We start from the raw sequence: 25,223 nt of genomic DNA, 5'->3' as shown, positions 1-25,223 counted from the left end.
TGTTACAATAAACGCAAAAATAAGGAATTTTTAAACATGTAGCATTGTTTAGCCTATAGCTCTAAAACAATTATTGTCTTTTAAATAATTATATCAAATATCCAAGCTGAATAGAAGAGATCTTCAGAGATATCACTGTGTTTATTAAAGCTGTTTAATTGAAAGGGCAATCAAGTGCAAAGGAAGTAAATATTGGAAATGATGACCCAAGGGTAATAAAATTAATACTTATAAATCAAATTTAACTTCATTTTTTAAGGACCTTGAAGAAGACCACGATCTTTTTTTTCCTGTAATTTTCTTTTCAGGCACAAAATTCCAAACTGAGTTGTTGTTGTGTAAAAAGGAATGAAAAAGAAGAGCTAAATTTAAAGATTTTTCTCTCTTTTTGTATATTTATTCCTAATTCCGCTGAAAGCTAGAATCTAACTTAAGGGTAGATGGGAAGTTTAAAAGATCAGGTATGTGATGATATTATGAACTGAAGATTTTATGTCATGTGTGATGATGCTGTGGATCAAAGGAGAAGTAAACTTAAGATGAAAATGGCGGAAACGGAACACATAAAATGCGTAGGAATGAAACCTTCAGGTAGGAGGGGGAGGTACATGTCGGATCGATCGAGTACCTACAAGTGAAAGATGGAGTTTCCTCCTCTGTTTCTAAGCCCATTTTCGTGTTTTATATTTTTATTCGAAGTTCATTTCTTCACTAATCCATAATATCATTGCATTTTAATGTTTAACCTTCATTTTTTAATCTGTATATACTATATATACAGTTAGATTAGAAGAAAAATGATAAGCTTGAATTTGGAAAAAGACAGATGAATGAATCACACTTTGTAAAATTTTAATTGCTAAATAACATATAAATAATTACCGCTAACAGATTACTCATAAAAAGTAAGTATTTTTCCTCACTGAAATAATTTTTCTTATAAATGAAATTCTTGTTGTTTGGAAATCTAAGAGATTTTCAGTAATTCACACAAGCCAATAACCTAAGCTTGAAGAAATTACTGTACTTTGTGATAACAATTAGCTCAAAGATAATCTGTATTCTGTTTATTACAAGGATTTGCATTTACCGTGTTTGCTCGAGTAATAGTCGCACTTCTTTTGCCAATTTTTCATTGTGAAAGTCTAGATGCGAGTATTATGCGGGGAAATCTACGACACAATTTAATGTACACTTTTGACGATTTTTTCTGCTTCAAAACCACAGTGCGACTATTACGTGGCGGCGAATATTACGCGAGTAAATACGATATATATACTATTAAAAGAATCTAATTTTTTTGTCTTTAAGCATTAATAATATTTTCTATTTTCTTTTAGGTTCTCAATTTTAGCGTACCTTTTTACGGCATAGGAGTATTGACGATTCTAAATGCTATATGTGCAGCTATAGTTCTACCAGAACCAGGTGAAAACTTTAAGATATTGAGGCCATATTTTCAGGAATATCAGCCTGTATTTAGTCTATGTCACTTGAAATTTTAATTTCTGTTTTCAAATATAGCACGAATACCTTCGTAAGCCACGAAATACATTACTTGGAAAAACACAAAACATACTTTTAATCACAGAGGATAATTTATAGGGTATATGTGACACAGCCCATTAGCAATATCAAAGTTATCTTGAGCTAGTTAAAGATTTCGTTAAGGTCTTCTAAACTCAGAGTAAACTATCCAGCGATTCGTTATTCAATGAATTAAGTAAAAGTTTTGTATTTATCATTATAAAAGCAAATTTCATGTTTATAACCCAACAAAATTTAATCTAACATTGGTGTTAATTTCAAAGCTAAAGTCTCACTCCTCAAATGTAACAGCAATTTTAATATTCCTGTTAATGTACTGACTTTCTTGTCTAACAAATGCTTTAAATGCTGCAAATACTCAGAGCTATAAGTTGAGCAAAATCGGGACAAAATAAAAATATGAGCAAATGAAAAATGTATATACAATGTGTATATACATAGTACATTTTTACATTGCTATATATTTTCATGCAAATATTTGTGTTTATTGGTTTTTTGTTTGCTGTGGTACGTTTTCATTTTGTATTATCTTGCGTTTATTTCTATTTACTTGAATATTTTTATGGTAATTTGATGTTTATTTGTTGTGAATTTTGCTTAACTTTTAATTTGTGCGCACTGACTTTATTTTTGTGGATTTAAATGCTTTATTATTTTGTAGTACTTGTTTATCTTGATTAATAGGCGTCGAAACTATGAAAATAACTTAAGAAGAATAGGAAATATAGATCGTTGACGACTAGACGAGTCTTGGCGGTATGATGACGATTTTTCACCAATTAAGTGACAGTTTGGAAATATCTAAAAATATATTTTTAAGGTCTAGGGCCTATTTTTCTAGAAGGTTACGGTAGTGCCATCGCTCCCTACTTTGGCCGTGATTTAAATAAACGGCTGCGAAGAGCCGTGAGTGACCCCAGAATTAGTCTGCTGAGACAGATCAGAATTCTGCTTAGACAGTTCAAAAATTAGGCTGGTATTGCGTTTAAATACTCACAAAATTTAGCTTATGCTTTGTGAGGGGCTTTGTTATTATTCTTCCTATATAATTAGCCGATTATATATTCTTCCTTTGTTAAGAAGAATTTCCGTACTATCCCTCCAAAAGCATCTATTGTCAGCTGCAGTTAAGTATTAATCAAAAGATCCTTACGAGACCGTAACAATTGCTGTTACGTCATCAGTGTGGATCTCTTTGAGTGTCTTTCACTAGAATGGTGGAGGCGCAATTGTGATTGAAATGAACACGACTGCTACTTGAAGGGAAGAGACTTCTGAGATCAGGAAAGGGGACTCAGGAATGCTGAATCAACTGCCTTTTCTCTTTCCGAAAAGAGGGACTCTGTTGAAGCACATACCAGAATGACTGCTAGCGCAGTTTCCCGTAGGAAGCGAAAGAGAATAAGAGTGCATTAAATAAAAATGTTATAAACTCTCTGAATAAGAAAATGGTCGTTGTACAACAGAAATCTGGAAAACAGCTAAAAAGTGTAAATGTCTGAGCTAGTGAAGAAATTAGGAATATAAAAAACTTTCGTTAATCAAGAAATCACTTCTTTCAGTCAAGAAGTTCTCACAGATTATAAATATTAGGGGAAAAAGCAGGAAAAGCTTAGCAAATTCTGAAACCTGCTATAAATAATGCTCTATCTCAATCTTATCGTCCCATTACTAAACCGTAGTCATTTGATGGGAAATTATGACGTGTACATGAAACAGTCTGAAATAATATCGCAGTTGATTCAGTCAGACTTCGTCGCCAAACTGTTACATGTGACCACATCGTGTTAGAAGAAGCCGCAAACATATACAAATACTTCTAGACGAAAAACAAACAGATGCAGACTCTTTAATGAAGGTTCTGGAGCTGTTATTCAGCAATAACTTTCTAAAACATTATTAGAGGATCTAAGTGAAGGTACGTTAATCACTTCGCCATTTCCCCGGAGACAGACTCAACGATCTCAAAAATGTCATCAAGCATCACAAACGAGACACACTTTGTAGAGTTATTAGGTTATTTTGAAGCATGAGATGTGAAAAATGTGCAGTGCCCTCGCTGGGACTCGAACCACGGATCTCTCGAACACGCGCCGAGCGTGCTGACCACTACCCTACGAAGGCGTGCTAAGAAGGTGGGAGAAATACCTTATATACTCCCCCTTTTAAAGGGCGACTGGGAATTAAGGGACCTTATCGCCAAATCCTGGTGATGGAGAATCATCTTCCACCACCGTTTTTAGTTCTGGCGCCACTGTAGAGATATTAGGTTATTTCGAAGCAGGAGAGATGAAAATTATGCATTGCCCTCGCTGGGAATCGAACCTCGGACCTCTCGAATACGCACCGAGCGTGCTAATCATTACACCACGAAGGCATGATAAGAAGTCGGTAGAAATATGTTATAACTCGTCCAGGTTAAATGTGGCCTAGATAGTGGCCTCTGAGTGAGACTCGTCGCTTCTTGTTTTCCAAACTTCCATAATGCGGTGAAAATGCAAAGAGAAGATTTATGGCCTAATTGGTCACACTCTCTCCAGCTCAGAGGTTGTATCAGGAAAAGCAAAGTTCACTTGAAAAGGAATGCACTTCCAGTCCTTTCAGCTGGAACAGCAATGGGAGCTACTACTCTTTTCAAATCGTGTCTTTACGATACCGACTTTTTATTTTCAGATAACAAACTAGTTATTTAATTTTCAGATAACAAACTAGTGAAACACAAAAGAACTTTCTCCTCGGTAGAGTGAAGCCATTCAACCTCCCTGAGTATAGTATGAGAAATAGGCGGTTCAAGATAATTTGGCAGGAATTTCTAAATAGGCTTCGACACCTGGTGAAAAAGGAAGAAACATTTCTATCGTAAACTAAACCATTTTCAGAAGCAGAAAGTTTATCTTTAGAAGGAAAAAGAAAAGTATTAAATATTTAAATTTTGTAAGTAGTTAACAAAAGGACGGAGAATCATTTTAAGAGCCCGTACGAATCTAGAAAGACTAACTTTGCTTACATTCCGGAAAGCCTTGATAGCTCCAAAGATGTATGGCCAAGAATTCACATTTCGGATGGCTCGTATAACTTCTTACTTTCCAATACTATGCATGCAACTTGTAACCTTATATGCAGTAATAATTCTTCAGGGTGGACTGAAAGATCATTAACAAGAAAAATAAATAATGTTACGAATCTGGTATTTAAAAAGCTAATGTTAGTTCAATTATAAATTAAATGGTTTTATTTCTCGCGCAGTGCAGCGAGTGACGAATATTAAAAGAAAGCTAAGCCGGAAAATTGAAAATACAAGAGCGCGTGCATTAAATAAATAAATATCTCTTTTTGATTTCGAGAAAGTACTGGAAAATTCTAGCGCGTGATTTTAAAATCTTATAAAAGGAGGAAAACATCTCAGTTTGTAGTAGTTGCTTAGTTTGTTGTTGTTTAGAAAACTGCTCTTGTTGATTGTAGCGAATTCGCGGATTAGCGTTCTTTAGCTGTTTTGAATTACGTCCTATTGGACATTTGAGTAGTTAAAAGATAACTACTGTGAGATATTGTAATACTGCATGATAATTTGAGAAAATTTAAGAATTTTTTTGTTGTGATAATAATAAATTTTTGTTCATTTTTCATCGGACTTGTGCATTCATTTCATAACGAACCCGTACGCCCGCAACAATTTTTGGTGTCAGGAGTGGGGTATTGAATGCCAATCACAAGAGCGATGGAAGAACAGTTAAAACAATTCATGGTAGCCTTTGCTACATTTAAAGAAGAAATGAAAGACTCTGTTAAAGAAGAAATTAGGTCCGTTAAGAAATGAAGTTGGGCCAGGAATCCGTTAAAGAAGAAATGAAGTTGGGCCAGGAATCCGTTAAAGAAGAAATGAAATTGGGCTAGGAATCCATTAAGGAGGAAATGAAAGTAGGTCAAGAGGAATTGAAGAGAGAAATTACTTGCATAATAGAAAACAAGTTCCAAGCTATGGAAGGAAGAATGGACACAGTTGAAGACAAAATTGGAGAAATTCAAGAAAGAGTTTCTGCGGTAGAGCAACAAATTGAAAAAAGAGTTTCTGCCGTCCAACAACAAACTGAGGAAAGGGTTTCTGCTGCTCTTGCAAAAGAAGTTGACACTTTAAAGAAGAGCATAGCGACAGAAGGAAGCAATTCTGAGGGTTTTAAATTCTTATCGATGCCTGCTCGTCCATCTCTGAAGTTATCCACATATGATGGGAAGACATCCTGGCAAGTGTATAAAACACAATTTTCTATCGTTTCGGATGCGAATGGATGGGATTCCCAAACTAAGGCCTGTCATCTCGCCGCTTCTCTGAGAGCAGACGCAGCGGATATCCTGCAGACACTTCCAGAAAACCAAAGACTTGACTTGGAAGCTCTATCCGGCGCATTGGAGCTGCGCTTTGGCGAGAAGTGTTTAAAAGACTACAGCAGGCTTCAATTAAAATCCCGTCAACAGAAGTCCACCGAATCACTCCAGGAACTCGCCACGGATGTTGAAAGGCTGTCCCACCTCGCCTTTACGGAGTGCCCGAGTGAAACGAGGGAAATCCTGTCCCTGCAGTACTTTATCGATGGCACCCGTGATCCCGAAATACAGAAGGCTCTACGAATAGCGGATGTTAAAGATTTAAAAAGCTCTCTAGTGTACGCCATGAAATTTGAGGCAGCCCAGCAAGCCACTCGTCGAGACCGCCACCCAGTAAGAGCTGCTCAAGTGCAGGAGCCAGGGGATCAAGTCACCGCTCGTCTAGACGATTTAACTAGACAACTGAACTCCTTGAGACGGAATATTGGTGAGAAGAAACCGACCGTTAAGTGCTGGAACTGCGGTGCTGAAGGACACATACGACGAAACTGCAGAATACCCCAGGGTACGGATGTTAAGACCGCTCCTAACAAACAGCAGGGAAGCTAATTAGTGGCCATCTCGCGGGGCGGAGGTTGCCAGATAATGAAAAGCCCCAGTTTAAAGCGTTTCAGATTTCTGCAGTGAGAGGCGGCAGTAATGGACTTTTCATAATAGGACATATTAATGGAGTTCCATGCAATATGACGATAGATACAGGAGCCAACGTTACCATCATCCGAAAAGATTTGGCTCAACAACTGGGAAACAAACTTATCTGGACGCCACCCTGCGTTAGCCTCCAAACTGTGTCCGGTGAGAAGATCGACATCGAAGGAAAAGCAAATGTTAACATCACGTTTGGAAGTGCCGCTTACCACCACACGGCATATGTAGCAGAGATCACTGATTCTTGCATACTCGGATTGGACTTTCTAAGGAAATACAATTTTTCCTTGGACTTTAAAAATAACGAATTGCATTCTACATCTGAGGACATAGCGTTATTTGGAGTTAATGATGAAGAAGTTAAATCTGTCCATAAAACCATAGCACAAGACAATATCACAATACCGGCAAGAACAGAAATTTTACTTCCTGGATCCATAGCCGAAAACAGGAATTTCCGCTACGGCATCATAGAATATCCAAATAACTGTAATAGCCCAAAAGGAGTACTAGTAGCCTCAACACTCGTCGACCTATCCAGAACGGTTATCCCGGTGAGAGTCGCCAATGTAACTGAGAAGGTGAGAATTATTAAGAAAGGTGAAGTGGTTGCAGCATGTACTCCAGTAACCACCGTTGAAAGAAAGAGTAACATCCAAGAATCCGTGTCTTCAGAAAGCATTACATCAGAGTTACTTCAGAATGCGCAATTAAACGATGAAGAGAAGAATGCTGCCGATCGCGTCATTAAAGATCTTCAAGTTGTTTTCTCCCGCTCGTCTTTTGACGTGGGTCGAACCAGTTTGACACAACATAGAATTGATACCGGCGATCATCCTACGATCAAGCAACATCCAAGACGTCTACCGATTGCTAAACAGGAAGAGGTACGAACACTTTTAAAGGATATGGAAGAAGGCAATGTCATCGAGCCTTCAGCAAGTCCATGGGCATCTCCCATCGTTCTTGTCAGAAAGAAAGACGGCTCAACAAGTTTTTGCGTTGACTATCGCCGGTTGAATGAGGTTACGAAGAAAGACAGTTACCCTCTTCCTAGAATTGACGACATTCTAGACACTCTTTCTGGAAGCAAGTGGTTCTCAACACTTGATTTAAAGAGTGGTTATTGGCAGGTAGAAATACACCCTGAAGACCGAGAAAAGACGGCATTTACTACGGGTCAAGGGCTTTGGCAATTCAATGTGATGCCGTTTGGACTGTGTAATGCGCCGGCCACATTCGAACGTCTTATGGAGACTGTTTTGAAAGGCCTTTCCTACGAAGCCTGTCTGATATACCTGGACGATATCATCATCGTCGGAAAGAGTTTGGAAGAGCATCTAGAAAATCTTAGAAAGGTGCTTCAGAAACTGAAAGAGGCCAATCTGAAGCTGACTCCCGCTAAATGCAAATTGTTTCGAAAGGAAGTGACTTACCTGGGACATGTCATCTCTGCAGAAGGTGTGCGCACGGATCCTGAAAAGGTATCAGCGGTTAAATCCTGGAAACGTCCCGAAAATGTCCATCAGCTGAGAAGCTTCCTAGGGCTTTGCACCTACTATAGGAGATTCGTGAAGAACTTTTCTTCCATCGCAAGACCACATCACAAGCTGACAGAGAGCAAGCAAAGATTCTTGTGGACAAAGGAATGCGAGGATGCATTTAACAACTTAAAGGAAGCTTTAACATCTGCTCCAATCCTGACGTATCCTCAGCTCGACAGACCATTTATTCTCGACACCGACGCGAGCAATGAAAGTGTCGGTGCTGTTTTGTCCCAAGAAATAGACGGCCAAGAACGTGTAGTAGCTTACTGGAGCAAGTGCCTGTCTAAACCGGAGAGGAATTACTGTGTCACAAGGAAAGAGTTGCTCGCCATAGTCAAAGCTGTAGAACATTTCCATCACTATCTATACGGGAGAAAATTCCTCCTCCGCACGGACCATGCCTCATTGGCCTGGCTTTTAAATTTCAAAAATCCTGAGGGTCAAATAGCCAGGTGGATACAGAGACTCCAAGAATATGACATCACTATCCGTCATCGTAAGGGATCATCACACGGAAACGCCGACGCCCTGTCTAGAAGACCTTACCAAGAAAGCTGCCGATATTGTTCCAGGGTGGAAGCGAAATACGAGCTGCTGACTCCGGTCGCAAGACAAATTACAACATCAACATCGGCTGATCGAGACCCGTGGAGTGATGATGAAGTCAGGAAAGACCAACTGGAAGACCGCGACATTAAACCCATACTTGATTTAATAGAGTCATCAAACAGAAAACCTACATGGCAGGACATTTCTATCTGTAGTCCTACAACAAAACAATACTGGGCACTCTGGGATTTACTTCACATTCGAAACAGCGTCTTATACCGGAAATTCGAGTCGGATGATGGGAAGACGTTCCGATGGCAACTGATACTTCCAAGATCCCGGATTCCTGATGTCCTCAAAGAACTACATAACAGCCCTACAGGAGGTCACTTTGGAATTATGAAGACCTTACAGAGAGTTCGTGAGCGCTTTTACTGGAATAATGCAAAGAATGACGTGCAAAAGTGGTGCCGATCTTGCGATGCCTGTGCAGGTCGGAAAGGACCGAGGAAACGCAGCCGAGGCAGACTGCAACGTTACAACGTAAGTGCGCCTTTTGAACGTATCGCCTTTGACATCCTGGGACCTCTGCCACGAACTGCTGATGGCAACAAATACATACTCGTTGTCATTGATTACTTCACCAAGTGGCCTGAAGCTTATCCTATTCCTGATCAAGAGGCAGTCACAGTAGCTGAGGTAATGATACAGCACTGGATTTCCAGGTTCGGAGTGCCTCTTCAGTTACATTCCGATCAGGGAAGGAATTTTGCCTCGGCAGTAATCAAAGAACTATGCAAACTACTTGGCATTGACAAAACTCAAACGACGCCATTGCATCCCCAGTCGGACGGCATGGTAGAGAGGTTCAATCGAACCATCCTTAATAACCTCTCATTAGTGGTTTCCAGAAAGCAACAGGAATGGGACAAGAAATTACCACTCTTTTTACTGGCTTACCGCAGTGCTGTCCACGAGACTACCGGCTATTCTCCATCACAGATGCTCTTCGGTCGTGACCTTCGTCTGCCTTGTGATCTATTGTTTGGCCGCCCTCCGGATGCTCCTTCATCGTCTGAGGAATATATTCAAGATCTTCAGGCCCGATTTGAAGTGATGCACAATTTTGCACGAGAGCGAGTCAACTTGGCGACGGAGAAGATGAAGACCCGATACGACACAAGAGCTACTGAACATCAATTCCACGAAGGAGACAAGGTGTGGTTGTGGAATCCGACTCGACGGAAAGGACTTTGTCCGAAATTACAGTCACCTTGGGATGGGCCGTACACAGTCCTAAACAGGCTGAATGACGTCGTGGTTCGGATTCGTAAGTCTTCGAACTCTAAACCTAAAGTCGTTCATTACGACAGGTTAGCTCATTACTATGGCCATAGTGCGTAATGTAAATAATTGTAAATAGTATCAGACCATGGTCCATTTTGTTTTTAAATGTGTCTTTGATTTGATTTGTATTTAGTATTTGATTTGCATTTAGTATTTGATTTGTATTTGATAGCATTTGATTTGTTTTATGTATTGCATTTATTGTTCATGTTGTTTATTATTGTAATGTAATGCTTATTAATGCATTTATGCCACAGTTGTAAGTTTAGCTTCCTGTCCAGGGATTGTACTGCCCGGGACGTGCAGTCCTTGGGAAGGGGGCAGTATTACGAATTTGGTATTTAAAAAGCTAATGTTAGTTCAATTATAAATTAAATGGTTTTGTTTCTCGCGCAGTGCAGCGAGTGACGAATATTAAAAGAAAGCTAAGCCGGAAAATTGAAAATACAAGAGCGCGTGCATTAAATAAATAAATATCTCTTTTTGATTTCGAGAAAGTACTGGAAAATTCTAGCGCGTGATTTTAAAATCTTATAAAAGGAGGAAAACATCTCAGTTTGTAGTAGTTGCTTAGTTTGTTGTTGTTTAGAAAATTGCTCTTGTTGATTGTAGCGAATTCGCGGATTAGCGTTCTTTAGCTGTTTTGAATTACGTTCTATTGGACATTTGAGTAGTTAAAAGATAACTACTGTGAGATATTGTAATACTGCATGATAATTTGAGAAAATTTAAGCATTTTTTTGTTGTGATAATAATAAATTTTTGTTCATTTTTCATCGGACTTGTGCATTCATTTCATAACGAACCCGTACGCACGCAACAATAATAAATAACAAGAAGAATTAAAGAATTAAATTGAACAAGAAAACTTTCAAGCTGTCTTTTTAAGTTGCTACTAAATGTCAAAACCGGAAATCATTGCTATCGAATCATTGCTATCGAAGGATTACACTTCACTAGAAAGAAACACAACACTAGAAAGAAATTTAGATTCCATTAGAAAAAGATAGATTCCACAACACTAGAAAGAAAGCAATGATCTATTTTTTTTTTTTTTTAATTATGGCAAACTACTCTAGGCTATTTGCCTAACAGAAGAGATGTCGTTTCGGAGGACGTGTTAAAGGAAACTAATTCGTTTTCCTGTTACAAGTGAAGAAAACTCGCATGCAGCCAGCCCGTTCTCTGGAATTTAAAGCCTGGTTAACAACAATGTTTAGTGGGGTTATCCACTTAGAAGATGATAGACCAAAATATAAAGGAAAGTGATATTTCTAGAAGTTTTCATGCAGTAATGCTTTCTGTAGTAAAAACGATATGAAAAACATAACGCTTTCTATGAATGAAAAATGAAGTACTCTCCTCCACCCCATAATAATGATAAAGCGGTTATTATAAAGATAATGATAAGCGATTATTATAAAGATATAATAATAATAAAGCGGTCAGCTTTCAAGCAGAAAGGAAATAGGAGCTGTATATAAAATTAAATCTTCGACAGGAATATATTCGGAATACCCTTCGATAGCAATGATTTCTATTCATAAAAAAGGCTTGAAGAAAATCCAGTTTTTTAAGGAAGACTGAATTTGTTGCAGAGGAAAACATGATCCTCAGTCCAGTAACTTTGTGCAATAGTTGATTTCTTCCCCCACCACCACACCGAATATAAAATTAGTATTCCTTTATATGAAATTTGAAAGCATACTTAGTTGGATAACTGCATAGGAAACCTATGGAAAGGAGTACAAGGCATTTTCTTCCTTCTTTCCCCGTGCCTTCGTGATGTAATTGAAAATGTATAAAAGCCCATGGCTTTATTCCGGCAGGGCAGTGCACATTTTTCACGTTTCCTGCTACGAAATAAAATGTTTAATAATCTATACAAGGTAATGGTATAAACTCCTCAAGAATTCATATCTGAACAGGTCTTCAAAGAAAAGTCTAGGAATTCCATTCATGGAGGGGAAAAAATTGCTCGAAAATTGCTCTTAATTTTTTTTTTTTTTTTTTTTTTTATAAGAAAAGCATTTCCATCCCAGACAGTCATAAGAATTCGATTACTATTTCTTTCTTTTTCATCAATAGTTATAAAACTGATCGTTTTCAGAAAAACGTTTTTCCTCCTATTAATTAAATTCGAACATTAATGCTTCAAGTCCCTCTTCCAGACATAAATTTGGGGAGACTTTTGCGTTCCCTACCGGCGTTTCCTATGTTACAGTCAAACTAAATGTGGCTTAAAATTTTGCTTAAAGAAAAATGAATTTTCTGCTCCGAAAAAAACATAAAAACCAAATTATCTATTAAACAGCAGCATTGGATAATTTATTTCAACGTATCTGGACGTTTTATTTCTGTCAAAATCATTTATAAAACCGTAAGTGAACTACGCTCCTTAAACGTATTTGCATCCATAAAAATAATTCTACTGTGTTCAACAATTAAAATTCTGCATACAGCGTATTTCTGTCAGTTCCATTTCATATAGGCTAGAAAATTTATTCGAGTTATCAAACACAATCTGTAAACTCAACTCTAAAAGAAATTTGCTGGGGAAGCATCTATAGGATTTGCAAGTTAATTTGCTTTAGTTGACTTATTGGCAGACTTGTAAATCGTTCCCCTTTGTCCACAGCAATAAATCTTCTTGCAAAGCTTCCTGCGTTGTTCTTCATCCTTGTTCGCCTACAATTCGAGCTTTTAGAAATTTTTTCTTTACCTGATGATTCTAAGGTGGTGTCAGTGACGTAGCTATTAAAAGAAATGATGAAGAGATTTGAATAGTTGCATGCTCTTGTTATGCTTTTTTTTACTCATTCGGAACTTTTAAGTGAAAATTACGAATATGAACTAAATTATGATCACGGTGACATTAGTAAGGAAGAATTCTTCTTTATCCTTCTGTCCTCGTCTTAAGGAAATATTCTTTATTATCCTTCTCTCCTTCTCTTAAAGAAGAATTCTTCCTTATCCTTCTCTTCTTTTTCTTAAGGAAGAATTATTCCTTACCCTTCTCTCCTTTTCTTCCTTCTCCTAAGGAAAAATTCTTTCTTAAGAGAGAAGTACATTTCTTCCGTTATTGCTAAAGAAAACGAGCCAGGATCGAAAAAAAGGCGATCCTTGAAAAATCTGCATAACGAAGTTAAACAATTTCCAGAATAAAGCTTCAAATATTGTAATATGCTTGGGAACTTTCCTCAGAATTGTTGCAAGTGGTTGCTGTTGTCAGAAGAGTTTCTAAATACAAATCATTAAAGAGGTATTTAGGAAATGCAAATTTTTATTTTGCATTTAAGAAATTTTTCTACACTGTCTACGTAACAGCAACTGGGTAGACCTGTGCAATGTCATTGATGGTTTTGTGGAAACAAAATCTGATGTGGACACCACATGACTCCCTTGCTGTCCTATTAAACTATACGCTCATTTTGCTGCACTTCATTTAAACTTATTTCCTCGATTTATTCTTAGTTAACCGATTCCTCAAAGCAAGTTGAAAATGACACCAAAAACTGCAAACTTTAAATCTCTCGGTGAGTTTGGGTTAGCACTGGAGTCAAAATTGCTGAATTTAAATTTTTTTCATAACGAGTATAAAACTTTATCTAGTATAGGAACCGGCAGATCACGTTAAAGCTCATTTTATTATTTGTCGAAAATTATTTTTGTTTTTAATTTGACATTGCCAAAAATGAATATTTTCGTCATTTAAAACATGTAGATTGCCTCACTTTGTAAATGCTAAGTTACAGTTGAACGTGAAGAATCTTAAGAACTGATAAGAGAATATTCGCTTGAGTTCGTGCAACAAGAAACAACAAGATGGAAGGGTAAATAACCCTTTATTATTCAGATAAGATTTAACAGAACTCCATCTTGGAGTGTGCAATAAAAGCCGACACTTCGGCTTGAACTTAAGAGGCTAAGAAGTAAACTAAAACTAATCTCAACTAAAAAGAGATATAGCCAAAGCTATCAAGATTCTAAGCGAGTTGGCCCCTTAATGCTAACTGACTGCGAAGCTACCAAGGGCCTAAGTACGGCCGAGCGTAATAATAGCTTACGAGAGAGAAGCCTAAAAAGGCGGACACATGCAAACAGAATACCTGGTAACTCTCTCGCTAAGACCGAAGAACTTCGCGGTTTAAATACCACTCCTCCTCATTATGTATTCAGGCGTGATTCTAAAACTACGCTCTCACCGGAAGTAGTAAGTTGAAGTTAAGAATCGACAGAAAAGGAACCTTAACTTAAAACTTTAACTGTTAATAAATTTAACATAATCCTTACAAACACTTATGTAATTAGAAGTATATAACTACGACTAACGATTGCGAAAATAAGGACCGGGTAAGGACTTTTAAGCCGCGAAATGGTTTCTATATACCAAATAAAGGGTTATTCCTTTGGGAATATATGCTATAGCTGTCTAATATATAAAATTTCAATGTTCTGTGGATAACCATTTTTGAGTTAAGCAAGATTTGTACGTACAAACGCCAAGGGGGGAAATCCCTTTGAATCCAATTTAAATCCATTTTGAAAAAAAAAGAGACCTTTATTCTGTCCGTACGTACAGACATGAAGCAAAAAAAAAAAAAAAAAGTCTATATGGATTCGGTAAAGGTCAAAATCGATATTTCTTTTGAAAATATGACATCCGAAGTTTTCACTATTTCAGTACCTCCTTTACTTTTCCTTAATTTCGTGCATGTAACTTCGTCCTTTATTTTTCCTTAACTTCATTCGTAAATAACATACAAAATAAAAACTAATTTATCTCTCCATTGTTTGTATATCAGTAGGGGCGGCAAATTCACAGACTGGCCCAAGCGACAAACTTACGGACCGCCCCGGGTAGTAAAAGATGTAGCTGCGCCATTGGGTGGAGTCTTGTTTTTTATTTATTTATTTATTTATTATTTATTACGTGCTTCGTCCTTACGCACTACACTGAAAGGGAGGCATGCCCCGTGGAGGTTTGACCGGTTAGCGGACAAGTTTTTCTTTTTATTACGTATTCAGTTGTAACTTTTTCGCGTAAATGGGCTACAAGAAACTTTTTATCAACTACTTCTACTTTTAAAAACATCATGTTTTCGAACAGAATGATCAATATCTTTCGCCGCTTGGAGCCACATTTTACAATGTTTGAATTCCACAAACGAAAAAGTTTCCTTTGAGAAATTGATTAACTATTATAAAAATATTTAAGACCACTGCTTGTTTGCAGGAAGGTCTGAAAATCATGCTACGTAATAGAGGGATATGGATAACAAAGTGGACCTAGACTAGACAAAATCTCGAAAAGTAAGCGGTATACTCGAACAGTTTGTGAGGAAAATAAATGGATTTAAAAAAAAGTAGTAAATAGATTACATTAAAATTAAAATCTCTCAATCCCAGTCACCCAACGTAAAAAAAGTTAATCACTTTTCTTTTCCCTATGGTCCCCTACTTTAGCTTTTCTTATACGTGATTTAAAACTTTTGTCTTATTCATTGGCGTAGCTAAAGTGGGGCAAGAGGGAACATCTGTCCCCGGGCGCAGCATCCAAGGGGCGCCAAACTGATACTAGTAAATTTTTTAATGAAATGTTTTCCATTTTTGGTACACAGAAAGGCGCGCAAATTCTTCAGTTGTCCGCTGGAAACTCTAGCTACGCCCCTGGTCTTATTTCAGTTAGAAATTTTTGTTTTATTGTAGCGACTTGTAAGATATGGATGACTAGCAAAATATAATATGTAGTAAAATGAGTAGCATTGAAAGCACTAATTGTAATTAATTTCCTTAAAATATAAAAGCCTATTCATACGCGCGTTTCAATCTGTTAGTTTCTTCCATTTAATACTGTTCTCAAAAACGATGCTTACAACGTTTATTTTGCCGTGTAAAAAATACGCGATTAAATATGGCAATTCAAATTAGTAAAAAATTAATATTTCTTCTTAAATTATTTTTTCTTTCCGGCTTTAAATTTTTGTTTGAACTATCCGAAGTTTTAGTCTAATCCTTTGCCTGAAAAGGTACTAATTCTCGATATGTTTGGGTCCCTTGTTCCATTTTTGACACATAGATGGCGCTGCATGTTCCTTTTATTTTCATGACAGCTTAAAAGAAGCCTGATAAATTTCTTATCTACTGAAAACACACAAAATGGTACGAAGGGATAATAGCAATTATCGCTTATTCTTCTATGCAGTTGAAAGTGAAATTCATATTCTACATTTAAAAAAATGTTTCCATTTATAGACATATTTTTCATATATCCTATTTCTTTACTTTCGCTGATTTTATTATGGCGTTTCATTAGCCACACTGAAGCTTTTTAGCATAGTGTTTAAATTATAAGTAAAATTAAAATTATGTTATTTACTTTCTTTTTTTCAGTACGAAGACTGTCTTACAAAGAAATGCACCTTTTTTCGTGGATCAAAAATTTAAGACTGCTTTTATATTTCTTTATCATCTTCGCGACTTTTTACTATATTGGTTTTTTGTCTGTGACTCTGGCATCCCTCCTAAAGCAGGTATGTCTACTGTTCTTGCAAAAATGTCATTTACTATTAGATAAATGTATAACAGCAAGATAAATGTCTAACCAAATAAGTGCTCGAACTGGTACCCCGTTTCGTGAGGTGGGCAGATTGAATACTTAAATACTGAAATTGAAGTGATGGAAATACTCTATAATGTTCTGTCACCAACTCTTCTTCGCTTTTATAATTTTCTCCAAATTATATTATTGTTTTTGACCTTTCTCTGTTTGACGCGTCTTCTGCCGTAAAAATGATTATACTTAGTCGCATGATTTATGATTATACTTAAGACGATAAAATGATTATAGTAGTAAAATGATTATACTTAGGACGGTCATAAACAAGGGAACATTTCTTAATTATCAGATAATGAGTAGTGCAGTAACCTGTGTTGAATTATTTTCCAAAGAAGATAACGGTTCCAAAGAAGGTAAAGGGAAAATAATTAAAAGAATCGTTATCTTCAATGGTTTAAGTAGGTTAAAAATTTACTGAATGAGCCAAGGTCTGATTGCTACTTATGCCAACAAAGCCCAGATCTAGGACTCCACTCAACAACCTCGTAGGTGTTCTAAGGAGTGTTCGACTTCTCTATCATAAGGGTTACAGATATTAATATGCAGTAGCAAGAATCAGCGTAATGTGTGTAAATCTGAAGTAATTTTGACCTGAAGAAGTGAATCTGAAGAATTCACTTCTTCAGGTCATTCTGAAAAAGATTCGTTATCTTAAATGGTTTAAGTAGATTAAAAATTTACTGAATGAGCCAAGGTCTGATTGCCGCTTATGCCAACAAGGCCCAGATCTAGGACTCCACTCAACAACCTCGTAGGTGTTCTAAGGAGTGTTCGACTTCTCTATCATAAGGGTTACAGATATTAATATGCAGTAGCAAGAATCAGCGTAATGTGTGTAAATTTGAAGTAATTTTGACCTGAAGAAGTGAATCTGAAGTAATTCTGATTTGAAGAAGTAAATACCTGTGTAATCTGAATCTGAAGTACTTATGTAAATCTGAAGTTTTGAAGGTTCAATAGTTCCTTTTTCAGCTGCAGAAAGTGCCATTTTATTCTTGTAGCTAAAGAGGAAGGTTCTATTTAACCTTCGATACTACAGTATTACAAACTTACGCAAGTTACCCTGATTCTTGTTGTTGTTTTATTTTAGTACCTTTAATATTTACTATTCGCAGCGTTCGTTTTGTTATTATGCACAAAGAGTGTTCAAAAAAGATAGCTATGGCTGTATTTCCTTAAAGGTATACTTCTACAGACAAAAATTTTTAGAGATACGAAATTTTGTTAAAAGTTTTAATACTCTGCGTGGGGCAAATCTTTTGAAATAAATAAATAAATAAATAAATATAATCCTTCAGAACAAATATTTCAGCGTTCCATCGGTTAAAAACAAGAAATTTCATACCTTCACAAGCAAACTTCATGAAGATTTCGATAACGAATATACTTGCTTCGTTTTTTTTTATGCTTGCTACCGACTTAATTTCAAGACTTAAGAACAAATTTATGGAGCAGCTGAAATAAAACAGTTGGCTCTGGCAATTAATAACTCCGAATTAGGCCAAACAACATTTATCATTGTATTCGCAAATGAACCCTTTATTTTCTTTATTTTTATTTCATTCATTTTTATTCATTTTCATGTTATTACTATTATTTTTACAGTTGTCTGTGTGTGTTTCCATGCGTGTGAAAATGTTCATTAACCTTATCTTAATAAATTTTTAAGTAAAAATAACCAATATTGTGCTTTTAACTATATACAGATGAATAATGAACATTTATTCACTGATATATAAAATATTAGATTCTCTTTTACACGTTACTCACCACCCATATTGTAGAGACTGTTTTCCTAAAATAACACATTTTACTTTAAGAAATTTTGTAATTAGAAATACATGCTAATGACCTTGCACAATGAAATGGGTGTCATCTGAAAATAAAAACGTTTTCCCAATGTTTTTCACTCCATTTTTCATATTTTCTTGCCCGTGGTAGTCTTTTTTTTTTTTTTTTTTTTTTAAGTCATTGGCTTAGTTAGTCGTTTTTTATAAGGATGGACATCCTTAAGACCAGCTTCTAGTAGTCTACGACGAACAGTGAAGTCGTGAACATGAATACTTGAGTCTGCTAAATGTATTGGAGGCCAAAACTTGTCAACCTAGGATTTTGTATAGATTTCCTTAGTAAAACAGAGTCATCCCTGGCATTACTTTTTCGCTTTCTCTCACACTTTCTACTCCGCTAGGGTAATAAACTACTTATCTCATTAAACCGTCTAATAATTTTGTTAACAACATTCAAGTTACATTACACACTTTAGCAATATCCGTCTGTGTCAAAGAAGAGTGTTCACTATCTTACTTCTTTTTTTTTTTTTAGAGGGAGGTTCATAATTTAAAACTTGCAATACAGATTTTTCAACATATAATTCAACCTTAAAGCCAAAACAAACAAAAGCAGGTACTTTAAAAGAGCAACACTGAATCACCTAAAAGTAATACAATGCAAAACAGTAAACATCTGAGGGTAATCGCAGTGAAATATCAGCTGCAAATTAGGTCTGCCAAATTCAGGAAATCAACTTACGTCAAAATTATCTTTTGTTCACTTTAATTTGCACATAACTGTACTCGAAATTCTAATAAATCTAAGCATAAGACAATGGCAAATATAGAAGACGTACTTTAGTCTTTCCCTCACTGATCAGTATTATTTCTTAAACAGGAAGTAAGGTTAATAGGTATGATAAAATTTTATTTGTTGAAAATATTTTGGAACATTTATAATATCTTCGAGCCTCAGCTATCATTCATTAATTGGACAAAAATTAAGCGGTTCAAGTTCTTTTACGCTTTTGTCCAGTATCCTGTTGGTGACACTGATAAAACCTAGGCTTTAGACTTTCAGTACTCTTAGTGGCCTATTGCAACTTCTACTGTTGAAGAATTTCCCTTAGTTTGCATAACAAATTATTTTAAGCTTGGTATCTTTCCTGAACCTGTCAGTTTCCCTTCGCATTTCCTCGCCAGGATGCAAATTTAAAGTCAAGTGAAGAAAATATAAAAACAGACGAATCTAGAAGTTTAGAGCGTGATTTCGCTAGCCTGCGCATGTTACTATTCTGTCCTTACTCTTGTTACCCTGAGTTACTGATACGCGTTTTTGAACATTTAATTAGTATATCGCCGAGTAGGCTGTTGAGTCAGCCTAGTTAGCCTTAAACTAAATTGTTAGTTCAGCTCCTATACTTATCTTTGAATTTATTGTTAAATTATTCTTAAGTTCCACCGCAAATCGTCGGTGTTATTGTAAGCACAAAGTATGTGCATTTGTGTGAAGAGTTTGTCGAATAATATAAGATTTGTTTTACTTTTCTTCTGTGCTGGTATTATTCATACCTGTGCAAGAAGTCGTCAGGTTTCCTAGTAAGATCATTTTACTTTATGATAACGAAGAGAACTAGATCTTAACTGTTACCTTCAGAATTTCAGTAACAAGTATCGGAATTAAGTAAATTTCATTATTAATGTAACACTGTAAAAATAAGGGAGGTTGCTTCTGGCAACAATGGTAGCCAACATCGATCAAGAAATCTGGCACAGAAAAATTTTTAAGAAAATAAAATTTCCTTGAGACAGAAGGAAAGTGCTCCATGGAACTTTGTTGTTTTCCTCAATACTAGCATAAATACAAATTACCTTCTCTTTGAAAAAGTGCTCCAAGGATTTCTTCTCTTAGACAGATAGTCCTTACAATTTCTCCCTTGAATTAGCCAACTATTTTTAATAGATTAAGAGAAATATTTTTCTCCATATTATAAAAGATATTTTTGTCTCCATTATATTAATTATCATCATATGGCATTTATTATCTGGAGATATTTTAATGGATATATTTCTTCGTACATCTTATAAAATGTTCTCATATTATAAACAAATCTGCTCTCTATATTACGTGCTCATCAAAAAACGTTTGGAAAGCTACAAACTGTTTCAGATTTTTGCTTATATTTAAAAGAATCTGAACAAACTTATGCTAACTGTAAGCTATTCACTTTCTTCTTTTTCTTATAGTTATTATTCTTATTATTAACTATTATTTTTGGCTTTAGCATCTTACATGAATACCAATAAAGCAATAAATATTTATTACATAAATTGTTTAAGTGATAAATCACTTCTAAGCAACAGTTTTATTACAGAAATTGCTTAGTAAAACATTATTATTAATTAAATATTGGAGTAAAACACTTTCTATATCTCTTTGTTCTTAGTTCCATTTGGATAGTATATTTATTGGCTTGATGTTTTCCATCTCTCCATTTGCGTATGGCCTCACTGCTCCAGGTTGGTTGTGGTTGTCTAAAAAGGGGGTAAGTAGTAAGAGTAATCTATACAATAAAAAGTTAACTGAATAAGCCTAATATTTGTAATCAAGGAAAAATCAAATATAAATGAAAAGATATATGAAGTTTTTAAAGCATTTCTAGTCTTTGACATATGTTTAACTCCTTATATTGAAAACTACGATATGCTATAAGTAAGTCTAGAAGTATTTTTAATGTAAGTTTGAAATGCTCAAAGTATTGTAAAACAGGACATTTGGTTTTTATAACCTAAGAAATATTTAGTAGTTCGAAAATAACAGGTTATCGCTGAACGAAGTAAAAATATTCGTAATCAGCATTTTTCAGGGTGATCTATGTTATGCTTTCGTACCGCTACTTCATTAATCACCTTCTGAATACCACTCTGATAGTTTCACTTAAAGGGGATTTGTTTGCTAATTACTTAATGCGGGATGTTTTTATGTTCAACAAAAGAGTTCACACGTTTTTTAAAATTACATATGTATTTTCATTATTCCAAATACGTTTAAAATTATTCTGATTCCTTGCATAAAACTATCTGAGGGATAACTTTTACTGTGAAATATAAACAGTAAAAATTGTTCCTCAAATATATTAATATTATTATTTCGTTAATTATTAATATAATAAATGAATATTAAATACAGTAATAAACTATTATTTAAAATAATTGCATCAATAGTATTACTGGTTATCAATACAACTATTTATTAATTGCAACAATGATTTTTTTAAAAGCATAAAGATTCCTTTTTAGTTAAATGGATAGTTTCTTTTTTGGTTCAGTATCTCCCAGCTCATTTACTAACTCTTATAAAACTTTCAAATGGAATGAAAGATATGAAACTGTAAATTTCAAGTGAATTTCAACTATACCCTTCAGTCGGTTTACTGGAGTCAGTCAGTTTTATGCTATCAACCAATAACCAATACCCGAAATGTTTGATTGCAACTTAATGAGAACAATGTATAGGTCGATAATTTAACACGGAAAAGTACAGGAAGGCCAGGGAGCAAGGATTATTTACTTTAGATATGTGACGGGAGATATTTGTTAGCAGGATAAGAAAATAAAGAAGTGATCTAATTGCTCTATGGTTTAAATACTATTTGGCAAGAAATTTGCTTCTGTTAGTTCTTATCGATAATTATTATTATTATTTTCATCGCTAAGATTGTAAGAAATTATCCTCCTAGAAGATAAATTTGATATTAGACTTAAAGAAGGAATTCGTGCAAAAATTAACAAACGAGAACTCAATTTACATCTGTTTCTTAAGTATACAAATAAAAAAACAATGGTCATTCAGAAGACAGTTTTCCGCAAGAGCTTCAAGGAGAGGGGAAGAGAGTAATAATTAGAAATCAATGAATTGATAATGACAAAGAAAGATGTTCGTTCGTTTCTCTAAACAGCGATTTGAAATTATTCTTCAACATGAAATCTGGTCGATCCCAGGACCAGCATCTGAAATAAACATATGAAAAAATGTCATCACAGAAAAAGAGAAAGTTCTGCTGGAAAAAATAGTCTTCCCTCACATTTACAAATAAATAAACGTATAAAATAAAAATGTCACTTTAACCTTCCGCTGAAAAATATTGTCAAATAAGGAGAGGAAAATGTCAAATGATCCGTACAACAACGAAGAGTTCAGGCTGACGTATGGCAGGTAATGTTAATGACAAAGTACAAAAACTATTTGTTGTTTATATAGATGTTTATATAGATGTGTTTATATAGAGTATATTTTAGTGTAATATATAGATGTTAAAGAACTGATATTTAAATTCTCCATAACTTTTGACTCCTGGAAAATGCAATATAATATGATATGAAAGAAAACATAGCAAAACAAACATTTGCCTCCCCCTGTGGCGTGCAGTTTCAATTTAAAGACATTTGACCTTAATATTATTTTTAACCCGCTACGTTAAACCAGAGGAACTCTGTTACATTGAACGAAATAATGCAAAAGATTTCCATGATTAAATCCATTGGGAAACGTTAAGTGGAAATAAAAATATTGGACGTTTTTATTTATTTATATTTTAAGCGAATTTTCTCACAGCTGTGAAAGTGATCTTACGTTACCAGTATTTATATCTAATAGACACATTTACGCTAATACAATATTTGTTTTTTTTTAATTTGTCTCTTAATACCTATGTCAATTCAGAGAATCTTAAAAATTCTTGATGCAAACGGCAGTAAGCAGCAAAGGTGATTCAATATACACTGTATGAAACCGGTAATTATAAGAATAAAAATTATATTATGGGGCGAAATAGTAACGATACTCACGGGCGAAATGGTAACGATTCGGCAAACTTGTACTAATATTCGGAATAGCATTTCGACCCTACTAACTTATAAGAGGAATTTTTGTTGACGCCTGTAATTATGTGTTCCACCAATGACTAAATTTTTCCAGGATATTTGTCAAATGACGCTCTTGTGTCACTAGAGTTTTATTTTCGAGTTCTTTGATCAATGCTTTCTTTCATTCTTTAATATCTTAAATTTTGCATGTTGAACCGGATAGATTTGTAAATATACTCGGATACTCTTTTGTGTACAAGCATTCAGTCACTACAACATACGAGTTCTTTCCTATTGTCTCACAAAGTAATCCCTAAAGAGATCTGACCTTAAGTGCTTATGACATTGAACTGCTACGGAGAATCAGAAAATGAAAGAAAGAAAAGGCACTCTAACTTCTCGAGACCGAAAAAACATGATTTTGAAAGGAAAAAACGATGTATCTGGCCTGATCCAAGGCCATCTTCATGGGAGAATGACGAAGCTAACGTTTGATGACGGTCACAGTCAGGGGCGTTCAGCCAAGATGATCTTGTGTCGGCGTGCTTTTTTTTTTCCCAGTAGCACAGGAGAAACAAATATATTTTTCTTTATTAACAAAAAATACTGAAGAACTGAGTACTAATCTTTTACAGTTAGACGATGGGGTTGCATCTGAGGGGAGTTTCTTAAATAATATTAATTTTTGCTTCCTAATCAGTAACATTTTTTACAATACTATATTTTTGTTACATAACATTATGTGCAATTTAATAGCATTAAACACTGCAAAATCAAATAGTTCTACAGCGGTTAAAATGAATATTATACCAAATTTTTAACCGCAGTGTGACTGGCATTCAAAATTAAATCATAACTAAATATTTTCACTTATTTCCAAGCAATACAAAAAACTATGTTTTTGCTCTCTCATATAAAAAACATTACCCGGAAATTCGAAAGCTTCAAAAATTTATATTTCAGGTTTAGTCAAAAGATTGATATTCAACAGAAAGTTATGCTTCTCAGAGAAGTTTTCTTATTATTTACATATAATTGTTTATATCAGATAATTTTAAGATAAAAATATGTTATCTGGGAACAACACAATATAAACGCATTCCATTTCTTTATTATTTGATTTATACATAAATTTTTCACTCATATAAAATGAATACAAAATCTGAGTTCATTATTTTAGATGTAACTTCATAATATACAATACAGATTATTCCTTTTATTTTAACATTCAGAAATACATGCTGAAACACACACATATATGTATATGTAATGTTTTCCAAAAAAGAAAATGGCCCACCAGCGGCCGAGCGGTAAAGTCGCTGAACACTGGTAGTTCGGTCCGAGGTTCGAATCCCGCGAACGGGCTGGCTGCATGGGCGTTTTCGTGGTTTTCCCCATGTGTTACGTGTATACGAGAAAGTTTCCCTTAGAAAGTCCTCTACGAAGGCATCCCTCCCCTTAGGCAGATAGCCCTAGTGTGCTTTGCCATAATTAAATACACCACACCATACACACCAAAATAGTAAATACACCTATATTATTAAACAAATTAAAATCTAATATACTTATTACTTCATACTGCATATCAAAATAAAAACACTCTCCAGTTATTTATCATTGAATAATTTTCACTATATAAAAATTTAAAGCTTATTTGGATAGTAATTTGACTTGCATCCCGGAACGCAATTTTCGCGGAATCTATAAAAATTCAATTAACACTGTATTATGCACCTTAATTGAATTACTAAAGGAATTACAGTGAATTATTTAATTTTATATAATTAATATGCTGTAGACTATAATTATTAATGCACTCCTATTTAAGCTTAGTGAATGTACGAAATATATATAGAAGCTCGAACTCAATATTTTTAAACTTTCAAGAATTTTTTTTAATTCTTGAAATCTTATTCTTGTCTAATTTAGAAGAAGGAATTATTC

The 25,223-nt window shown here is 35.0% G+C and overlaps 1 protein-coding gene and 1 long non-coding RNA gene across 3 annotated transcripts in view; one reads left to right on the top strand and one right to left on the bottom strand.

Annotated features, from left to right (window-relative positions):
• Positions 1-25,223, bottom strand: part of LOC118182338 (uncharacterized) — a 315,423-nt gene that overhangs the window by 202,852 nt on the left and 87,348 nt on the right. The window contains exon 3 of one of the 2 annotated variants that reach the window (XR_015039273.1): positions 20,718-20,948. The exons of the other annotated variant lie outside the window; for it this stretch is intronic. This is a non-coding gene — a long non-coding RNA (uncharacterized LOC118182338). Of the gene's footprint in view, positions 1-20,717; positions 20,949-25,223 lie in introns of those variants that run through there. 2 annotated transcript variants of the gene reach the window in all.
• LOC118182337 (MFS-type transporter SLC18B1-like) overlaps positions 1-25,223 on the top strand; it is a 135,716-nt gene that overhangs the window by 41,398 nt on the left and 69,095 nt on the right. The window contains exons 8-10 of the mRNA XM_035351672.2: positions 1,341-1,428; positions 16,416-16,555; positions 20,861-20,959. Of these exons, the coding sequence (XP_035207563.1) occupies positions 1,341-1,428; positions 16,416-16,555; positions 20,861-20,959 (327 nt within the window). The remainder of the gene's footprint in view (positions 1-1,340; positions 1,429-16,415; positions 16,556-20,860; positions 20,960-25,223) is intronic.

This window comes from Stegodyphus dumicola, chromosome X2, assembly GCF_044657685.1.
Source record: "Stegodyphus dumicola isolate Sdum_Otavi_A_Nest chromosome X2, ASM4465768v1".
NCBI classification, from domain to species: domain Eukaryota; kingdom Metazoa; phylum Arthropoda; class Arachnida; order Araneae; family Eresidae; genus Stegodyphus; species Stegodyphus dumicola.
This window is presented reverse-complemented; position numbering and strand designations above follow the sequence as displayed.